The 19,532-nt window shown below is 55.1% G+C and overlaps 7 protein-coding genes across 7 annotated transcripts; 3 read left to right on the forward strand and 4 right to left on the reverse strand.

Moving 5' to 3' along the window:
• Positions 1-77: 77 nt before the first annotated feature.
• POX_a01709 (Succinyl-CoA:3-ketoacid coenzyme A transferase 1) lies at positions 78-1,706 on the reverse strand (the record flags this gene model as incomplete). Its single annotated transcript, XM_050110634.1, has 1 exon — positions 78-1,706. The coding sequence occupies one exon, from the start codon at positions 1,704-1,706 to the stop codon at positions 78-80; it is 1,629 nt and encodes a 542-aa protein (XP_049974402.1).
• Positions 1,707-2,780: 1,074 nt separating this feature from the next.
• Positions 2,781-7,088, reverse strand: POX_a01710 (uncharacterized protein; the record flags this gene model as incomplete). Its single annotated transcript, XM_050110635.1, has 9 exons — positions 2,781-3,259; positions 3,323-3,482; positions 3,536-3,956; positions 4,020-4,659; positions 4,737-5,770; positions 5,847-5,892; positions 6,061-6,163; positions 6,225-6,985; positions 7,067-7,088. The coding sequence occupies 9 exons, from the start codon at positions 7,086-7,088 to the stop codon at positions 2,781-2,783; spliced, it is 3,666 nt and encodes a 1,221-aa protein (XP_049974403.1).
• A 522-nt stretch (positions 7,089-7,610) lies between these two features.
• On the forward strand, positions 7,611-8,423 carry POX_a01711 (NADH-ubiquinone oxidoreductase; the record flags this gene model as incomplete). The annotated part of the gene is made up of 4 exons (XM_050110636.1): positions 7,611-7,794; positions 7,858-7,977; positions 8,048-8,242; positions 8,329-8,423. The coding sequence occupies 4 exons, from the start codon at positions 7,611-7,613 to the stop codon at positions 8,421-8,423; spliced, it is 594 nt and encodes a 197-aa protein (XP_049974404.1).
• Positions 8,424-11,508: 3,085 nt separating this feature from the next.
• On the forward strand, positions 11,509-14,189 carry POX_a01712 (uncharacterized protein; the record flags this gene model as incomplete). The annotated part of the gene is made up of 3 exons (XM_050110637.1): positions 11,509-12,034; positions 12,111-12,598; positions 12,675-14,189. 3 exons carry the CDS (start codon positions 11,509-11,511, stop codon positions 14,187-14,189), a joined length of 2,529 nt encoding a protein of 842 aa, XP_049974405.1.
• Positions 14,190-15,018: 829 nt separating this feature from the next.
• Positions 15,019-15,393, reverse strand: POX_a01713 (uncharacterized protein; the record flags this gene model as incomplete). Its single annotated transcript, XM_050110638.1, has 1 exon — positions 15,019-15,393. The coding sequence occupies one exon, from the start codon at positions 15,391-15,393 to the stop codon at positions 15,019-15,021; it is 375 nt and encodes a 124-aa protein (XP_049974406.1).
• A 626-nt stretch (positions 15,394-16,019) lies between these two features.
• Positions 16,020-16,244, reverse strand: POX_a01714 (uncharacterized protein; the record flags this gene model as incomplete). The annotated part of the gene is made up of 1 exon (XM_050110639.1): positions 16,020-16,244. One exon carries the CDS (start codon positions 16,242-16,244, stop codon positions 16,020-16,022), a length of 225 nt encoding a protein of 74 aa, XP_049974407.1.
• Positions 16,245-17,044: 800 nt separating this feature from the next.
• POX_a01716 (putative RNA-binding protein) lies at positions 17,045-19,420 on the forward strand (the record flags this gene model as incomplete). The annotated part of the gene is made up of 8 exons (XM_050110640.1): positions 17,045-17,447; positions 17,588-17,654; positions 17,862-17,955; positions 18,036-18,185; positions 18,276-18,327; positions 18,537-18,958; positions 19,045-19,198; positions 19,281-19,420. 8 exons carry the CDS (start codon positions 17,045-17,047, stop codon positions 19,418-19,420), a joined length of 1,482 nt encoding a protein of 493 aa, XP_049974408.1.
• Positions 19,421-19,532: the final 112 nt, after the last annotated feature.

Here is a 19,532-nt window from a genome sequence, read left to right on the forward strand (position 1 = left end):
GTATAAATATGGAACAAAAGGCCACAACGGCACTCGCGGGGGGGGGGGGGGGGGGAGTTTTTCTTTTTTTGCAAAATTTACAGCATAGGCTTCAGGTCGTCAGCAACCTTGAAAGGCGCTTCCGTCTTGGCCTTGACCTCCTCCACTGTCACACCCTCGGCGATCTCAACCAGCGTCAAGCCATCAGTGAAGTCGACATCGAAGACGCAGAGATCGGTGATGATGCGGCTGACGCAGGCGGGTCCCGTAAGAGGGAACTCGCACTGCTTGACAATCTTGGGGTTACCCTTCTTGTCCGTGTGTTCCATGGTGACGACCACCTTTGTAGCCGAGGGGTTGGAAACCAGGTCCATGGCGCCACCGAAACCCTTGATCTTTCCGGGAAGCATCCAGTTGGCCAAATCACCCTTGGCGCTGACCTGCATAGCGCCAAGGATGGTCAGGTCGATGCGTCCTGAGCGGATCATACCGAACGACTCATCGCTGCCAAAGACGGAAGCACCAGGCTTCAAGGTAACGGTCTCCTTGCCTGCGTTGATGAGATCGGGGTCCTCCTGTCCCTGCTTGGGGTAGGGGCCCAGACCGAGGATACCGTTCTCAGACTGGAGAGTCACCTCAACGGAGGGGTCGACAAAGTTGGGAGCCAACATGGGCATGCCAATTCCGAGGTTGGCGTACATGCCGTTCTTGAACTCCTTGGCAGCGCGACGGACGATGCGCTCACGCTTGCTCGCGGTATCACCCTTGCCCAAGGCTGAGGTGTCGGCGCCTTCCTCCTTGGCAAAGGTGTACTTCTCAATCTTCTTCTCGGTGGTGCTCTGGATCACACGCTTGACGTAGATGCCGGGCAGATGAATCGCAGCAGGTTCAATCTCACCCGGCTCAACGATGTGCTCCGCTTCGACAATAGTCATCTTCGCATTGCGTCCCATGGCGCCGTTGAAGTTGGCCGCCGCGTAGCGGAACTGGCAGTTGCCCAACTTGTCGGCCTTCCAGGCCTTGACAAAGGCATAGTCACCCTTGATCGCCTCCTCCATAACGTAGCTCTTGCCATCAAAGACTTTGGTGTCACGGGCTTGGCTGTAAAGAGCAACGGTGCCGTCGCTGTTGTGGCGCAAAGGAAGGTCTCCCGTCTGGACCACGGTACCAAAGGCAGCCGGGGTATAGAATGCAGGAATACCCGCGCCGCCGGAACGACAGCGCTCCGCAAGGGTGCCTTGCGGAGTGAGTTCGAGCTCAATCTCGCCGGTCAAGTACATGCGCTCAAAGGTCTTGTTTTCGCCGACGTAACTGGCAATCATTTTTTTGATCTGCTTGGATTGCAGGAGGAGGCCCAGTCCAGAGCCATCGACACCGGCGTTGTTGCTCACCACGGTCAACCCCTGGATCGAGGAGTTTGCCCGAACCGCATTGATGAGTGTGTCTGGCACACCACAGAGTCCGAACCCACCTGCCAGTAGTGTAGAGTTGGACTTCATGTCCTTTGTGGCCTCCTCCGCAGATGCAAACACTTTGTTGATCGCAGCTCGGCGCAGACTGCTCGAAAAGTTGCGTGCCAGGAAGCGCTGATGCTGGAAGGGGAAAAAGTCGTCATTAGCTCGGTTCTCTGGACGGTGGTTTTGAATGCGACACGGCGGACATACCTTGATCGGGTCTGAAGAGAACTGGCGCGCCAGGCGCAAACACGTCGCTACTTGGGACGGCATGATTAGATATTTGCGATTGACAGGAATATACACTGTTCAGAATCGTTCGTCTGAGAAAGACGAAAGGGAGAGATCACGTCTGATCTTAAGTGATGGAGTGCGGTGGATGCGGAGAAGTTGTCGGCAGGTGGGCGGGCTTATAGTCCCGGACAGCGGCAATGACGGCGGAAAGAAAGCCGGATATTCTCTTGCGTTGGGCCTAAACATTTCCCCGGATAGTTCCCCGCACGAAGCCGCAATGTCTCTCCAAACCCTCTCTCACGCGACCTGGCCGCAATTAAAAGTTTACCTGGAGAGGCTTTAATCAGATACGATGGTACAAAGATATAGGACAATCGTTCAAAGCGTGCTTGATCGCCCGGTGCCCAGCCAGACTAAGGACATTTCCTTATGATTCGATTCTTATGGCTGGGAAGTGGCCCACAACTGCATCCGTCCAACTGTGACAACAGCCGAGTTGACAGCCGATCCGGTTTCCGATCCGCGGGCCGCTGACCCAAAAAAGGCGCCTACAGCATATATGCCTCAGGCAGCAATGACCAACGGGTGGACTGGACGCTTCATTCAATCGCCCGATGTGGGTATAGCCATCCAGTATCAACAAGCTATGTACTCGAGGGTTACAGAACGAGGAAGCTGTAGGTGTTTTAGCCGGCGATTCTCCTGCAAAGACATCGTCTGCAACAGATGGTACAATGTGGAATCTACGGGTGTTCGTGACTCATGTTGCAGTATTTGGAGAATTCCTCTTCAATGCTTGCCATGGATTAATCGGTGAATCATGGTATCGCTTATCTTATGTGCACGAACATAAGATGTTTAAACCTATGCAGAGATATCCCGAACGGGAAGCAGAGCCGCAATTCGGAAATCCAAAAGCAAAGTGCAGACGTCCTGCCGCCTTCACAAGACGGCACAAGGACTGAGTGGAAATTGTTACAAAACGAGGTGGATATGCCCTGCCCGGGGCCCCGGGAACAGCACAACAGGCGAATCAATCCACGGCTGGTCTAATCGCGCTCAAGGATCGGGAAATCGTGGACCTTCGCCTTTCCTGACTGACGCTGAACTTGCTCACTTGGTGTCGCCATCATGCTCAGAGGCAGCTTCCTGCATAGGCTCGTCTTCATAAGGCGGGGGATCCATAGGAGCGGTATCTACTCGGCCGGGGGATTGCACATCTTCCATGGGCATGGGCTCATCTGCAGCCAGCTCTCCCTCGCCTGGAGCAACCTCGGGGATTTCCCGGCAAACTGGGTCGACGATGCGATCCTTGATCGAATCATTGATGTAGACAAGGAAGTATGGTGTAGGTGGATTATGATCGTCGGTACTCTTGAAGATCTCATCCTCGTTCTGAACCTCCGTCACGTATTCGTCGTTGTATTTGCGCCAGAGGTTTTTCTGGAAATCGCGAATGTAGATCCAGTAATGTCCAAAAGAGACGGAGCCGTGGTGCACAAACACGGCATAAAGTTGGTATGGAAGCTTGGTGAGGTCGGAAAACTGGCCGCTAATCTGCTCTTGAATGTGCGAGATCTCTTGATCGATGGCTGTGGGGAATCGATTAGCAATTCAGGAACATTCAACTTAGAAGCGATGGAACTCGTAATTACCCTGTAGCTCCCTGTCCACCGTCTCACGGAGCTGATCAAGGTCATGAAGAAGGGTCGGATTGACTCCCATGTTGTCCGTGCTCTGCGCCTCAGAAATCTCCTCGAGCGTATCCTTGGTGGCACGGAAGAGTTCCGTCATCGCGACTCGATCGTCTTCCTGCTAGAAGTATTAGTCACAATGTGCCTTAGCGCATCATCGGGGTGATTTAGTACCTGCGACCGTAAGAGCTCCGCTCGGCGGCCTTCAAGGCTTTTGAGCTGGCTCTTCCATTCCCAACACTGCCGGCGACGACTCATGACGTCGGTTCTAGTGGTGTCCATGTAACGGTCCAAGTAGATGGTCTGGTGTAGTCCCAAGTGATTTGTCGACTTGAAAGAGCGTTTCTTAATAGGGTCAAACTGCACGCGCTGCACCTGGATTTGGAGAATGGGTGGGATCCGAGTAATTGATCCGTACTGTTCGGCTTCGCTGTTTTCGACGCTGATATTTTGCGCGTCGAAGGCGCCGTCGATGGCTGCGTAAATATCACGCGGACCACTGGCTACATCGACCTTAATGTCGCACCACCTTTCTTCTTTGGACCGCGTGCCCCCGGCAGTCGTGATGTATGATCGAGTACGGCCATAGAACAAGCTGAATGATGTTAGAACAAGCATGAATTAGGGAGGCCTTTGCGGTAGATTTCATCCCACTTACTCTTTAACTTGGTCAACCTGCTCCCCGTCAGAGTCAATTCTCAAGGGTTTGATGGCACATTGACTTTGGAAAAGAACATTGTTGATCACTTCGGTGACATCCTGTTGAGCCCCGATCTCGACTTCCTCAATCAGTTGCTTTCGGCGGTCTTCCTCGGAAATTGGACTAGGTCGTGGCGGGACAGGCGGCGGACGCCCAAGAACATCGGTGTCAGCGAGACCAGCATCATTCAATCTGCTCGCGTCCTTGACCTGCTCCAAGGCAGGAGGAGCATCTTCCGCAGTCTCATCTTGGCTCATAGCAGTAGATTCCGTAGTGGTCGCCAGCTCAGAGACTAAAGTCATGTCACTACCATTCTCACTGATATTGGAGCTGGCCAGGGCTGGCGCGCTCGGTTCCAACTCAGTGGGCGCTTCGGTTTTTTCTTCGGAAATCGCCTGAGGGGGCCCGAGAGGTCCGAGAATGGGACGTCCACCAACATCACCCAGGGCGCGAGATTTGGAGATTGTAGAACGCCGTCGAATGGCAGCCTCGCCTCCAGGGCTGATTAGAGTCAACCGCGCGAGCTCTTGTCCCGGCATGACTGACGACGTTGTCGAAGTTATCATGCTGTCAAAGAGATTGCGCAGCTCATTCAGGACTGTGAGAAGTCAGAGCCATGTCTTTTGGAAAAGGGGGTACGTCAGCCAACACGATCCGTGCCGAGGTGTCACTTACATTTGAGGGAACGTTCCACTTCCTTTTTGGCGACTTTGCGTGAGCCAACTTGCTTTCGAAAGATGCTCTCGTCATCATTCACGTCCATCTGGTGGGCTTCGTAATGCAGCACTAGGTCGCGGAATGGGCGGATGGAAAAGTAGAATTGCAGCAGACTGTTCAGATAGCACGTGTTGCCAATGTTCTGCAAGCCAACTGGCCAGTCGAACACGTTGCGATCTGGCTCGTTCGAGATCCCAGCCATCTCACGCAACAAAGCACTGTCCATGTCCTTGGCAATCACCGTCAGAGCGCGATTGTAATTGTCGATTTGATCGGGGTTTTCATCGACACAGATTGTGTAGGCTGCCATGATAGCGCCATCGTCGGCAGTCCGATCGGGAATTTGAAGCAGCCTGTAGGCATCTCCAATATCCATATCCCCCGCTAACGTCTCCCCGGTGCTAATGAAATGTTTGAGCATGGTGGAGTTTCGACCACCGGCGATGATCTGTAGAGCTCGATCGGCAAGGTCTTTGCATCCCGGATTGTCGTTGAGTTTGGCAGTGTACATGGTGATGATGAAGTCGTCCGGGGTATCCCCCTCAACACCTAGATACACTTGAGCTTGTGCGAGTGTGGTAACGCGATCTTCAGCCACAGCTTTGATGCTGTCGCTGCCTCGACTGTCCCCGATTCGCCACAAGTGCCGACGTGCTTCCTCCTCCTTCTCCTTCGGTGTTGAGCTCAAATAGGCATAAAATTTCCCGAGAATGGTGTCCTCTTCCAGGTCGCAGTCATCTTTCAGCGGGTAGAAGTCAAAGTACCTGTATGCTTCAATAAGATCATCATCTGTGTATTTTCCTTCCGAGTAGGCGAACTGCACGGCCTGCTCAATGATTTCAAAGTCCTCGCCAGAACGGAAAATACCAATCGCTCTGAGGCACTGCAGCCATAGTGAGGTGCGTTCTGGGTCATTAGTGACTTGACGATCGTACGCTTCAATGATGGTGTAGGCGTCCATATCCTCCACAACACCAAGATTCTCGTACCATCTTCACAGCCGAGTCAAATGGTCAGTTGTTGGCACAGTTCCCCAAGACTCAAGGCGTAAAGGAGTGGAACACTTACGGAGCTGGCGCCATCGAGAATTGGTGGGCTTTGGGAGACCTCGGATCTAGTTGATGGATTAGTCTCAAGAGTGATAGGAAATGTTCAAGGGTGGAAGGGGAAGCGCAAACAATTCAAGGCTTCCAGGGAGGAAGAAAGGCTGTGAGTCGCCACTGGCGGCAGTGGAGGGATATTGACACCCTTCTTCTCGGCGGGGGTCGTTGATGGAGTAAACAAAGCAATTCATGGTAGACGTCGTCGATGAAACTTCGGTTCGCGTCCTGATACGGAGGGCTCGCCTCTGCATTGGGACAAGGTGGCTGCCAACTTCCGGCATGCTTCCAATCATGTCAACAAAAAAAAGCCAACTTGAAGGAGGGGATCACGGAAAAGACGCACAGCATCATAAAAGAAGCCAAGAAACTCCAGCACATCCCGACACCCAGCACCTTCTAGTCCGAATGACAGCATGAATCGCTTGTTCGAAGACGAAATCGCTTTGCTACGCTCTTGAAAATGGAGAGAGTTGTGAAGGTAAAGACGCAGATTGTCAAGGACCGTGGCTGGCGTCGGGATCGCCATCCCCTCCAGTCTCTCTGGCTGGGCTGCCATGGCCTCCTCTGCACGTTCTCGAATGGCTGATGGATCATTGAGATGTCTCACCAAAGGCCGTGTGAGTAAGGGAGAGCGAATGCCTATGAAAGCCTTTGTCGCGCATGAAAAATGGGAGCACTGGTAGTGGTATGTCTCTTCTGCTTGCCCTGTATCCAATGCTCGGTTGAACGCTTCATGTCCCGGTTGTCTGCCCGAGTGATAAACGAAATGATGGATGTGCCTCTCGGACCGTGGAACAGCAAATCCACTGCCACTGGAGGTATAGTTGACAACCACCAGTAAGTGACAGCGGCATTTTGAGCAGACGGCTGACAACCGGCAGGACGCTCCCGATTTTCGTCTCTCGTCAGCATCTACCACTGCTGTCTGACTTTCTTTTACTACGTATTCATGCCGACAGGCATGCGGCGAGACAAAGTCGATTGACTTGTCACCCTTCGCTGGGTGCACTGGCGGAACTTGTGATAGCAGGTTGAGTCCTGTCCCGGGAAGATGTGCAGGGTCATAGAGCCTAACGTCCTCAGCTAGGCGCGGGGCTGTTTTGCCTATTGGAGGTGCGAAATTGTTTCATGTCAGCTCTGAGTCCAGGTCATTTTTGGCAAATGGCGCCATGAATGGTTCCATACCAGCCTGGTGCGGGGGCACCATTGTGATAGAAACTGCTGTACGGAAAACAACACGACTTCAGAAAAAGTCTGTTTTAGCAGAATGCAAGTGCTGGTACCCCCGAAAGTACCGATCATGAAGGATGACTTGCACAAGCACGTGCTTTGTCAATACTGTGCGTGAAACAATAGCTGGCCAGCTTGCGGGGAGACAGCGGGGGAGCTCGGCGCGCTTGGGCAAAAGCGGGCGGCAGCTATCTGATGCCTTTCTAGCAGCCTCAGTTTAGCGGATCCTGCTTGCACAGATGAATTTGAAGATGTTCAGACCACAGCAAGATTGAAAGTCTGACTTGAATGTGATAAAGCGGTGCAAAAGAAATGTTATCATCATAACTTGCTGAACAGGTCAGCCTAATGCGCTCCATGAGCAGTACCTTTGCCATGCCTAAGCTCGGGCGGTGTGCTGGGCGGTATGACGCTGCAAAACACGATCCCGAAATCCTAACCCGACCAGACCTCCGTCCGTCTGAGCGTCCCTTTGCAGTCAATCGCGAGCCTCGACACCATGGCAAACCACGAAGAGGAACATCACTACCATCCTCAGGATGCTATCTCAGCAGCTATCAAGACCACCATGATGACTGGTGGTATTGGTCTCTTTGCCTCCGCGGTCCAGAACACCTTGACCAGACAGAACATTGGCCCGCTGGGTATCTTTATGCGCAGCGGCGGCACCATCACGGCCCTTGGTACGACATTGTCATGTTGCGATTGTCTTTGGAGAAATCAAATCTAACTTGCTCGCCTGGCAGCTGCAATGGGTGGTACCTACGAATTCGCCAAGATCGCATCGGCCAACCTGCGTGAGAAGGAGGACCCTTGGAACACCGCGATTGGTGGTTTCTTCTCTGGCTCGATTCTGGGCCTGCGAGGTACGTGATGCAGGACATGTCTAGCTCACTCAATGCGCTATAAAATTCGACGAATTGACCTCTATTTCAGCTCGTTCGCTTCCTGCCGCCCTTGGCTACGGAGTCGCGCTTTCAGCCGGCATGTTCGCATTCGATTTCACCGGTGGCTCGCTGTTTGGCACCAGCAAAGATAAAGATGTGGATGAGTTTGACCGCCGCACAAAGCTACGCAAGGCTTTCCAGTCCCCCGGCGAAGAAACTGTGGCTGAGCTCGGCGAGGGTCGTGGTATGTATCCAAGCCACTTCCACGCTCTGTCCTTTCAAGTTTTGAGTGTTTCCACCAATCTTCATATGACTAATCTCACTTTCTAGGAATCTACGGACCCAATTACGAGGAGCGCCGTGCAGAGCGGATCAAGGAGGCGTATGGTATCGAGGTCCCCAGATCCCCCGTCCCCGCATCATAAAGTCCCGTCCTTTTTTTTCGCTTCAATTGTCCCTTTAGCTGCCGTTCCCGCTTCGTCTCCCCAGCCTCGTGTTGTAAATTACCCACTCTCCATGGAGTTGCCTGAGCATGCAAGATGCATCGAATCCAATTCCACATTTCAATTGATGTAGAGCGCATGACGTAAGGTCTGTAGATGATCATTACGGCCATTGACCACAAAATGAGCGCAATTGGAGGGGTCTGGCTTGATATCGAGGTGGTCTGCCCCGCAAAGGCCTGATTATGAGGGGGTCTATCCTCGGGAAACCTTGGGTCTCCATGACAAGTTATCTCTTTCGGAAGGCAGATGGGGGAAAAAAGTACGTCATGGGCGGGATGAGATGTGTTCACGTTGTGTTCTACTGCGCGAAGAGTCTTGCTCGGGGTTCAGTTGCTGGCTCAGCCGCGTAGGTCGGTGATTTTGAGAGGAAGCCGCATCGAGAGTTGTGGTCATGAGCACTAAAGAGGCTCCACCACCAACAGGTCCGTCCCGAATCACTACGATGTCCAGGTACAAAATGCGAAGAATGATCAAAGTATTATGCGCTCTGTCTCTCCCGAAGTATCGATTTTTACCCACATACAATCTTTTTAGCTTGAAGACAGACGAGGGAAAGGCCCCTCTGTCTGAAACCTCAATGCCATGTGCAACGCACACTTCCCCATCGTCGCTGGTAGCCTTATTTGGCGCAGGTATGTATGATCAAGCGACTTAAGGTTGTCCGCGAAGTCTCGTCTATTCCGCCAGTAACCTGACACGGAAGGAGGTACGAAGGTAAGCGCACATGGGATATTATCATTATGTGGTATGTGGACCATATGTAGCGTGGCGAGCGAAGGGGTTCGCAACCTACTCAATGCAGTATGCATTGGTCGGAAATGATCGCTACAGAGGCACAACCGAGATTCAGTCGTGGTGCATGTACTGTACTTCAGTCCAAGACTGCGCAACGGGGTGGAAGCACCACCTTAGACGAGGTATTCCTTTGGTTCAAGGGTTCAGTTGCTGCCTAGATTCCTCGGTGGAATTTGGTGCCTGATACTTTGGGCTTCCATCCGCTGTCAGGTCCGTGCAGTACGCGAACCGCCTTTCTTCAATTCAACGTCATGGACTGTATGGTTGTCCGACAGGGTAAGCAGGGAACGGGAGTGTGGATGATTATTATGTGTTACCTACCTTGTCTCCTACTAGTGCTTCATCTATTGATGAGGGGAACAGTGCACGAACCAAGTGCAGGGAGACCCAGTAGAACATTTCTGGCTCACACGAACCTCCTGTGTTGCCAATCTGGTGGCTGGCCGATATGGTTTGAAGCCTGCCGATCGCATTACGCATTCTCATTTGGAGTCCCTCCTCCCTTCAGCCTTACATGCCCAAGAGCCCATCTTCTGTGGGTTCCATTGATCCGTAAAATCCGTTCAGTAGTTCCTTCGGTGGGACCCAATCTCCAACCCAGGGGATCGCATGGGCATTGGTCTTTTCAAGTGTATGCCTCGAGAGCCACGCCTCGGCCGGGCAGAGCCACCTCCGTCAGCCACGTTGGCACTTTAGGCAGAGGCATATTGAGTGTTCATAGGTCCCGATCCGAGACACTACCCGCACGGAAGAAACAAGCTAGTGGACGATCGTACGCACTGGGTATCTAGGCTGGGTGGGTGGGTGTGTGTGCAAAGCATCAAAGATCATACTTGTCCTGCTAACCCTCAGCTAGCCCTCAGCTGTCTCTGTGGCCGAGTGATTACCCCCCAAGTGTGCAGCTTTTTGATTGTCACCCGCGATTAGTTGGCTTTTTTTCCCGGCAACGGTGACAAGAGTTCCTTACTGAGTGACCAACTGGCCCAGGAATTACGATGGCGTCTCTGATAGTCTCTCATCCGGGGAGATGATACGAGAGTACCACCTCTTGGTCCAAGGAAATCAAGTCAACATGAAGACCGTATGACTCCATGGCTTGTGTTCTTCTGGAATTCCAGGGCTTCACGGGATAGACATGCACATGAATCGACCTTTGCCTGATCGGTCGAGACTTCCACCAACTCAGGCCCATCCTCGACGTCAATCGCTGCGGTTTGACGCGGATAGACTTTTTGGCGGTGACTTGGACTGGAGTCTTTGCCCCTCGACCCAGAGCCGGGCTTCCCGAGAGCTGGCAACCAAGGCCACACGCACACATGGGGGAGAAATCGAGTCACTTGTCCTCGTCAATTGTCAAGGATTGACATGTGTACCCGCCAACAATGATGATGGGTGGTTGGATGGTGGTTGGTACGGGGACTCGTTGGTGTGGTACAGAGAGTCATAGTGTTGCAGTTAACTTTTGCGGTGGAGGAGACTGTACATCATGGATTTCATGACTTTCTGGACCGAACCGTAGGCCGGCTCCTTATCGAACTGGAGCGTGACTGACGGCGCGGATTGGGTTGGCGGGTCGTCATCACTCGATCGCGGGTTTCCTCACTGCCTCGTAGACGTCATCCCCTCCCTCATCTTCTCTGTCCTATTTTGCGCCTCCGATCGCCTCCTACCCCAATTTCCGCGATTCAGTTCGAGACAAGTGAACCTGGTGTACTTGAAGTCACGGACACCATAGGATTTCCACTTGAATTGCATTTCGACTCTCACTTCAACCGAACGGACCGAGTTCCCCCCCCCCCCTCTCCGTCCAACTCCCCCTATTCTAATCCCCCTGCTCCATCCTGCAGCCCGATAGCGTTGTGGGGCAGTCGGAAACTGATCCTCCCGTCACCCAAGCCTGTTCGCCGAACTCCCCGCAAAATATCCCAAGCCTCAGCGCGGTCGCTGGATAACCAACCTACCCGCCTTCGAGATTAAGTCAACTCTGAACATTCGTCAGGACGAGCCGAAAGAGATTGTGAAACCGAGGTCGCCAAGGAGACTGTGAGATCCTGATATTACCGCATTTCAGAAACCACGTGGTGCTAGAGAACCCACTCGGCGAGAGAAAACCTCGGTGCTCGACCTTACCTCAATCTTCGGTCCTCGTGATCGCCCGTGCGATAGATCTCGAACATCAACCTGCTCGATCTCAAATCCGATCCTCACTATGACTACGGCCGCGCAGCCGCAGACTCCCCTCTACGATCCGTACTCGATTCCGCATCCCAACGAATCAGGGGCTATGATCCGAGGATACAGCGGCGTCCGGACCTCCTCACGCCCCAACTCCTACGCCGGCCCCGGTCTGGCCTACAATTCCAACCAGGAGCCATCCTCCCAACTTGCCCACAACCCGCGTTTTAAGGAAGATTTTGAGGCTGCCAGCCGCCGGAGTTCGATCCTGATGGACGGTCACCCGGGCGGCAGTGCTCCACCCCAGCGGTCTGCCTCCGTCATGTCTCGTGGTCCCTCGCGCTCCGGTACGCTCCAGAAGAAGTCGTCGCTGAGCCGGAAGGGCAGTCTGCGTCGGAGTGGAAGTCGTCGTTCTACACGCGCAGGAAGTGTTCGAAGTCTGAGTCTCGGGGCCCGCGAGAGGTACAATACGGACGGCGAAGAGGATATGAACAACGTTTTTGCAGTGCCTATCCCCACCCATGGAAACCCCACCGAGGCTCTGGCCGATCGATTCCAAGGTAAGTGGTCACCCACAGACCCTTAGGGAGACCCCCTGTTGCAAACACTGACTCGCATCTCCTTTTCTTCCTTCAGCATGGCGCAAGGTCCTCAAAGATCTGATCGCCTTCTTCCGGGAGATTCAAAAGTCGTACGAAACTCGCGCGAAGCTGTTCCAATCTGCCACCAATGTGATGGGCAATCATGCCATGCCCTCGAACTTCCTCGAGTCGGGCGGTCTTGCCGACGCGCATGACATTCTGCAACATTTTTACCGCCAGGGAAATGCAGAGGCCCAGAAGGCGATCGAGGTCGAGATGGAGGTGATCAGCCAATTGACCGGACTCCGAAGCGATCTTCAGAAGAAGACCAAGGAGATCAAGAGTCTTTCGGGTGACTTCAAAAACACCGTCGACAAGGAAGTCGATGGCACTCGCAAGGCCGTGCGCCACCTGCACGAGGCGCTTGGCCTGGTGGACACGGATCCGTCGGCCACATCGGGCAAAGGCGATCCGTTCCTGCTGCGTCTGAACGTTGATCGCCAGGTTGAGAAGCAGATTGAGGAAGAAAATTATTTGCACCGGGTACGCTTCCTTTGAATCCTGCTGTATCTTCGACCCCATGATACCGTGATCGCTGATACTAATTTTGTTCTCTCAGGCATACCTCAACATCGAAACCTCCGGTCGGGAACTGGAGTCTATCGTTGTTAGCGAAATCCAAAAGGCCTACAACGCCTACGCTACGATTCTGAAGAAAGAAGCTGATGAGGCGTACGACACGGTCGACAAGCTCCGCGCAGGTCCCATCTCTATGCCCCATGATCACGAATGGAACGACTTTGTTGCCAATACTTCCGAGCTTGTCGACCCCCGTATTCCGCTGCGCAACGTCGAAAATGTCACCTACGATGGCATCGACCATCCCGCTGCCGCCGAGGTTCGGGCGGGGATGCTGGAGCGCAAGAGCAAGTACCTGAAGAGCTACACTCCCGGCTGGTACGTGCTGTCGCCGACCCACCTGCACGAGTTCAAATCGGCCGACCGCGTTGCCTCCCAAACTCCCGTGATGTCGTTGTACCTTCCTGAGCAAAAGGTGGGCACCCACTCGGAAGAGAACTCGAGCTCCCACAAGTTCCTGCTGAAGGGTCGCCAAACCGGCGCCATGCACCGCGGACACTCGTGGGTGTTCCGGGCCGAGTCGCACGAGACCATGATGTCGTGGTACCACGACATTGCCAATCTGTGCAACTCGACCGGCGAGGCACGCAATGCCTTTGTCCGCCGACACGTTCGCAGTGTGAGTGGTCGGTCCACCCACAGTGATGTGATGGAGGATGACGAGGCCGATCGGACACCTTACTCGGCTGGCTCCGCCGTCTTGGCTTCAGAGCGGCCCACTTCAGCCACCCGTCAGCCCGGCGGGGCCTTCCCGAGCGATGTCCAGATTGATCGACACCTCGCCGCACCGCTGTCTCCCTCGAGCGAGAACAGCTCTGCCAGCCGGGACGTGATTGCCGCCGCTGCAGTCCTTCCCAACGGCACCGGCGAAGCTGGGCCTCCTCGCTTTTATGGCGCTCACGAGCGCGATGTCGCCACCCCCGAGCCCCAGGGTACGACCGACGGCCCCGGTTGGGCGGAGTCGTCTCGCTCCCAGATGAACCGCCCCGACTACCCCCGCCAGGGCAGTTATTACGGCGACTGGATGGGCCCCGCGAGCATCGTTGCCGTGCAGCAACAGAATCAGGTGGCGGAGCCCGAATTGATTGACCACCCCGAGCCGCGCGAGGACACCCGAGTGGTCGCCGGCTTCGCTGGTGTCGGTCCCGTGAGCGACCGTCATGTCACCCCCGCGTCCGCGCAACGAGTGCGCCCCGAGAGCGTGTCCACTGCGCCGACTAACACCAACGGTACCGACTACACGAATAACACCATGGCCACCTCGATTGACGAGACCCCCGAACTGGGCTCCAAGGGGGTGGCCGTGGCGAGCAGCTCCACCCCCAACACCACGACCCTTCCTATTCGGAACCTGGAGGACGAGTATCCCGCCCACAAGCTCGAGACCGCCAGTGCCGGCCCTCCCACGCGGGCGCCGCTTCCCAAGCTCGACAGTGTCTTGGCCATTGACCAGAAGATCCCCGGCCGATACCCGCCCACCAATGTAGCAGCGTGATCCTCTCTCTCTCTCTGTGTGTGATGTTTTTTTTACTGTGGTGGATGGGTCTTGTGGTGCTTTCTTTTTCTTCCGCTGTTTATTATCCTCGTTTCTCCTTTGTATCGTTCCTAGGCGTATGGCCTTGACTGTTTGCGTGTCTGTATGAGTATCTGATTTACATTGACCTTTTTCTTTGCACGGTGCGCGCAATTCGCCTCGGCCCGTCATCACATCCCCGCGAGTCCTCTCGCATCTCTTTGTCCTGTGCTGGATTTCCTTCTCTGTGTTGCCGATGCGGGCAATGGAACGCGGCAGCTTCGGACTGATCTGGTTCGAAGCTTGTGCTTCCGGCGGAGGGTGTGCTCTGAGTTGATCACGTGTTTCGTCTGTCTGGTGTCTTTTGTCGGGGCAAAAACGGGGGTCCATTCGTTCCTCTTCCCTTTCCCTGACCCTCGCGTGCGATTGTCGTTCCGTGTCCGCTTGATTTGACATGTCTTGCGTTTCCTCTCTATCTGTTGTTTTTGATATCGATGTATTGACGATCTGCCAACGAATTCATTTTTCTATATTTATTCCACGCATTGTCTGTAGGTGTCCACTTCTTTTTTTTTGAGCTCGTAGATTGCATGCTCCGCCCCTCTCGTCTCGAACGTGCGCCTCGAGAGCTGCACGATGCGTGCTCCCTGCGTGTGCCTCTTGGTGTCGAGGGAGTGGATCCCCGCCCGTGGCAGCTCGGGAGATCTTCCTGGCCCCGTTCAGCCTAGGAGGCCTCAGTTTCCGCCTCGCAGGTCACACTGCTCGATCGTAATTGAAATCCTTCCAGAGCGATTCCGGCATCGTTCAGAAGTCAAGGTCTCTGAGGACTTGACCGTTGCCCTGGCCTGCCCAAACCATATCGCCTCTTCACCTCAGTCTTGGCCAGGCACCGCCTCTGTTCCATTCGCTGCGTCTCGTCTCGTTGCTTCCCCGGATTAGCTCCACTCCTCCGTCCCTCTTCTCTCTTTCCTTTCCGCTCCCGCTCTCTCCTCCCTCCTCCTTCCTCCCTCTTCTTTGTCCTCTTCGGTTCTTTGTCTCGTTCCTTTGTCACATTTGTCGCCCATTGGGTTCCAACCAGGATCTCCTTTTTCTTTTTCTCCCCGTCTGCCATTCCGGACCCGCTCCCTGCTCCCCGGTCCTTGTCCGTTATCTTTGTACCACCATTGCATTCTCCTCCTCGGCGCATTTGGAAGTGATGGGTAAGTTACCCCCGATGCCGTCTGGCTTGCGATTCTCAACTGCATGCCATGTCAGGCTGTTCCGCCATCCACAGCGCCTGAATCACGTCCCCAACCCACCCACCTGCCCTCACCTGCCCGCACTTGAAACCCCAACCCTCAATCCTCTCCTACCCGGTCCACGCTGGCGCGTTGATCGAGTTCGGTCCCTCTTGCGTCGCAACCCTCCGAGTCCACTCCGACTCATTCTCAGATGGACCCTGCATACTTGGGAAGTTGGGAGTTTCTTCATCCCGCCCGGCCATGATCCCGTTCCGTTCCCTCCAGTCCCATCGTAGGGCTTCGAGCCTTCTTTCGTTGGACCGTGTCTCATCTCTCTCTTCCCCCCCCCCCCTCTCTCCCACTCCTATCTCTGCGACTCATCGTGTCGTGGTTACGTGCTCAGCCGGGAGGCTCCCTGACGTGCACTTCTACCCATCCGGAACTTCCCCTTCCATTCAGCGCCTTTTCTCTCCGTGGCATTGGGACCGACGCCTCTCCTCACCTGCTGCCACATTCTGAGTTTCTGTCATCCTATCACGGGTCTATCCGTCTTCTCCCAGGGTCCCCCCGTCCGTTCCATTCGCCCAACTTGTCATTCACATCTCCTCCAATCACCGTCCGTACACACCCTCCTGGCCCAACCCATTCGGCGCCGTTCGTGTTCATCACCCGTCACCCCTCGCCGCTTGCCTTTTCCCTTTTCCTTCCTTTTCTTTTCCTCTCCCTCTGTCCATTTCACCAGTTGCATCAGGATTTGCCTGCTAACGGTTCCCTCGTCTCTTGCGTGACCCGCACCGCAGACGTCTATCGACCTCATCAAGTAAGTCTGATCGCGGCCGACCGTCGCTGCTCTTCATTGCGTACTCTTCTATACCATGTCTGGCATATTCTATGTACGAGCGCCTTACCAGGACGGCACACCTGGAGGCGCCGGCTCGGCGGGCGTGAAGAACGCCAGACCCATCACATATTGTCCCACGTTCACCCGATCGTGACGACCCTGTTCAATGCGGGGCGGGCGGAGACGGCTGTCCTGGAGGATCATCACCACTCAGTCCTGATGCGCCGGGTGGGATGATCGAATGGGCCACCGCGACGCTGGATGAGGGAGAAAATGCCCATTGTAGGATCTCCTTTTGTGATGCTCCAATTGAGTCGGGAACTCCATCACCGTCTCTCAGACTGAGGGACGGTGCCTGGCGACGAGCGCTCTGGCCCGGCGCAAGTTGAACCCACCCTCCAGGCTGCCTTCTCCCGAGTCCGGCGGGCCAATCGTGGGCCGCAGCGGTGCTGGCGGCACTTTCACAGTGTGTCGCCGTTCACCGGCTGGCCTATGACCACGTGACACTCCCACTCCCGCTCCTGGTCGCTCCACTCGCCTGTCGGTGTGGTCTCTGGTTCTGGCCGCTTTCCAAATTCCATCATCACAGACCACCTCTCCTGGTCCTCCAATCTGCCCGTCACGACGCGATCTTCACTGCTTGCCCCCTGCATCGTGCCTCCTTTTCCCTCCTCCCCACCACTTTTTTTTTTCATTTTTCTCGTTTCTCCGTCGATTCCATTCTGTGTGCTGTCCGCCATCTCAGCTCTCCCTTCGCATTCGATCCGTCTTCCGCCATGTCCTCTCAATATCCCGATTACAGCTATCCCATGTCTGACCGTCCCCAGCAGCGCGAGCGGTCTCGTTCCCCCCGCCGTCGATCTTCTCGGAGTCCCCGTCGCAGTCGTCGCTCCTACTCACCCCGCAGTCGTTCTCGCAGTCGTGACGATTACCGTCGCTCCGATCGCGACCGTCGTTCGCGTTCTCCCTTGAATAACGCTGGTACCGCTGGACCTGCCGGCTCCCCGTACGGCGGACGGAACAGCTACGCGCCCGCCCGCAACTTTGAGGATCGATCTGCCGCCAAAGAGAACATGATGCAATCAGTACGCGACTCGTCTCAACAAGACCGTCGGGTCTACGTGGGCAATCTGTCCTACGATGTCAAATGGCACCATTTGAAAGATTTTATGCGACAGGGTGAGCTTGCACTTTGCCTTTCAAATCCGTGTCTTTGTGGGCGCGATGAGGGGAGGGGCATTCTTCTTCAACCATCTCTTGCGCCACATACCCCAAGTCGGAGGCTGACCCAATGGCCATCTTCTGGTTTCGTCTGATAGCTGGAGAAGTTCTCTTCGCCGATGTTTTACAACTTCCGAATGGAATGTCGAAGGTGGGCGCCAATGTGTAGAGCGGCTGGTTCCTTTTGTTTTCAATCCCTGATTTCCCGCTGGTCGTTTGTTGTTTCACTGGTTCCCTTTGCTTGGACTGTTGGGTTGACGGGCTGGGCCTGGTTGTCCGGATACTGTAGGGATGCGGGTAAGTGTCTGCGTGCCACGGCGTTCGTCTGACCCGGGAGAAGCCAAGAGCGCACACTGACTCGGTTGCCCACAGGATTGTGGAATACGCTACGAGGGAGCAAGCACAAAACGCGGTCAACACGCTTAGCAACCAAACCCTGATGGGCCGTCTCGTTTACGTTCGCGAAGTAGGTCACATCTTCCGCAGTGTTGGTTGAAATGGTTTGGAATCGAAAGGGCGTCGATGTATTAACCGTGGACACCACAGGATCGTGAGGCTGAGCCTCGCTTCATCGGCGGTCCCCCGCGTGGTGACTTTGGCGGTGGTGCTCGCGGTGGCTTCGGTGGTGGCTTCGGCGGCGCTCCCGGCGCTGGTGGTGGTGCTGGCGGTGGTGGCCGCCAGCTCTACGTGTCGAACGTTTGTAGTCCCCGAACCCGGTCCCCCCTTTACGGACGGACCGCTCTCTGTGCGTGCCAACGAAGGGGCATACTGACCTGTTTCGTATAGCTTCCCTTCAACGTGGGCTGGCAAGACCTGAAGGACCTGTTCCGCCAAGCTGGTAAGTCTCGTTCAGCCTTCAGCAAGGCCGCTGGACATGATCCATGAGGGCAGACTTTCCCCTCCACGTTCCTTTTGCCCTTCTTCCCCCTTCCCCCCTCTCTCTCCTTTTCTCTCTTGTTCCTCCCTTTTCTTCGTTTTGCTTGTGCGTCTATGTGTGGGAAAGTGGTCGAAAGTCAGCCACGTTGACTCAACTGGTCATTTTACTAGCCCAGCAAGGCGCCGTCATCCGCGCCGATGTACACACCGACCCTACTGGTCGCCCCAAGGGCTCCGGTATCGTCGCCTTTGAGTCCCCCGACGACGCGCGTAATGCTATCGCGCAATTTAACGGATACGAGTGGCAAGGTCGACCCCTTGAGGTCCGTGAAGATCGATTCGCCGGAGGCGGCCCCGGCTTTGGCGGCCGCGGTGGCTTCGGTGGTGGTTTCGGCGGCCGTGGGGGCTTCGCCGGGGCCCGCGGTGGCTTTGGCGGTCGGGGTGGCTTCGGTGGTGGTTTCGGTGGCCGGGGTGGCTTCGGTGGTCCTCCCGGCGGTGGTTTCGAAGCCCCCGTCGCCTCTGTTCCGCCCAACCCGTTCACTGATTTTGCCACGTCGGGTGGTGATCGAAGTGCGGTGATCTACGTTCGCAATGTAAGAGACTCCTCCCCATGCGTGGCCGAGCACGTACCCTGGCATCGTCATGATTCTATTGCTTACTTTTTTTTTTCGGGAATTAGCTGCCCTGGTCTACTTGCAATGAGGATCTGATCGATCTTTTCTCCACGATCGGCAAGGTCGACCGCGCCGAGATCCAGTATGAGCCCAATGGCCGCTCCCGAGGTACTGGTGTGGTCGAATTTGACAGCGCGGATACCGCCGAGACAGCAATTGGTGAGTGCTTCAACCCTTAGCTCTTCGTGTGATTCGCTGCGTGTCGTGTTCGTGCTTTTAACCACTTTTTCCATTCCTGCAGCCAAGTTCACAGGCTATCAGTATGGAGGTCGTCCTCTGGGTATTACTTTTGTCAAATATGTCACTCCCCCCAGTGCCCCGGCCGACATGATGGACGTCCCCCCGCCGACTGGGCCCATGACTCAAGACCAGATGATGTAGAGTGGCTCTTGTTCTCTATTTCCATGTCAAATTCGTGGGGGGGGACCTGTTCCCTTGTTCTCTCGCAAACGTTGCAAGGGCCTGTCTGCCCTTAATTTTCTTCTCTCTCTTC

Source organism: Penicillium oxalicum, chromosome I (genome assembly GCF_001723175.1).
Source record: "Penicillium oxalicum strain HP7-1 chromosome I, whole genome shotgun sequence".
NCBI lineage: Eukaryota > Fungi > Ascomycota > Eurotiomycetes > Eurotiales > Aspergillaceae > Penicillium > Penicillium oxalicum.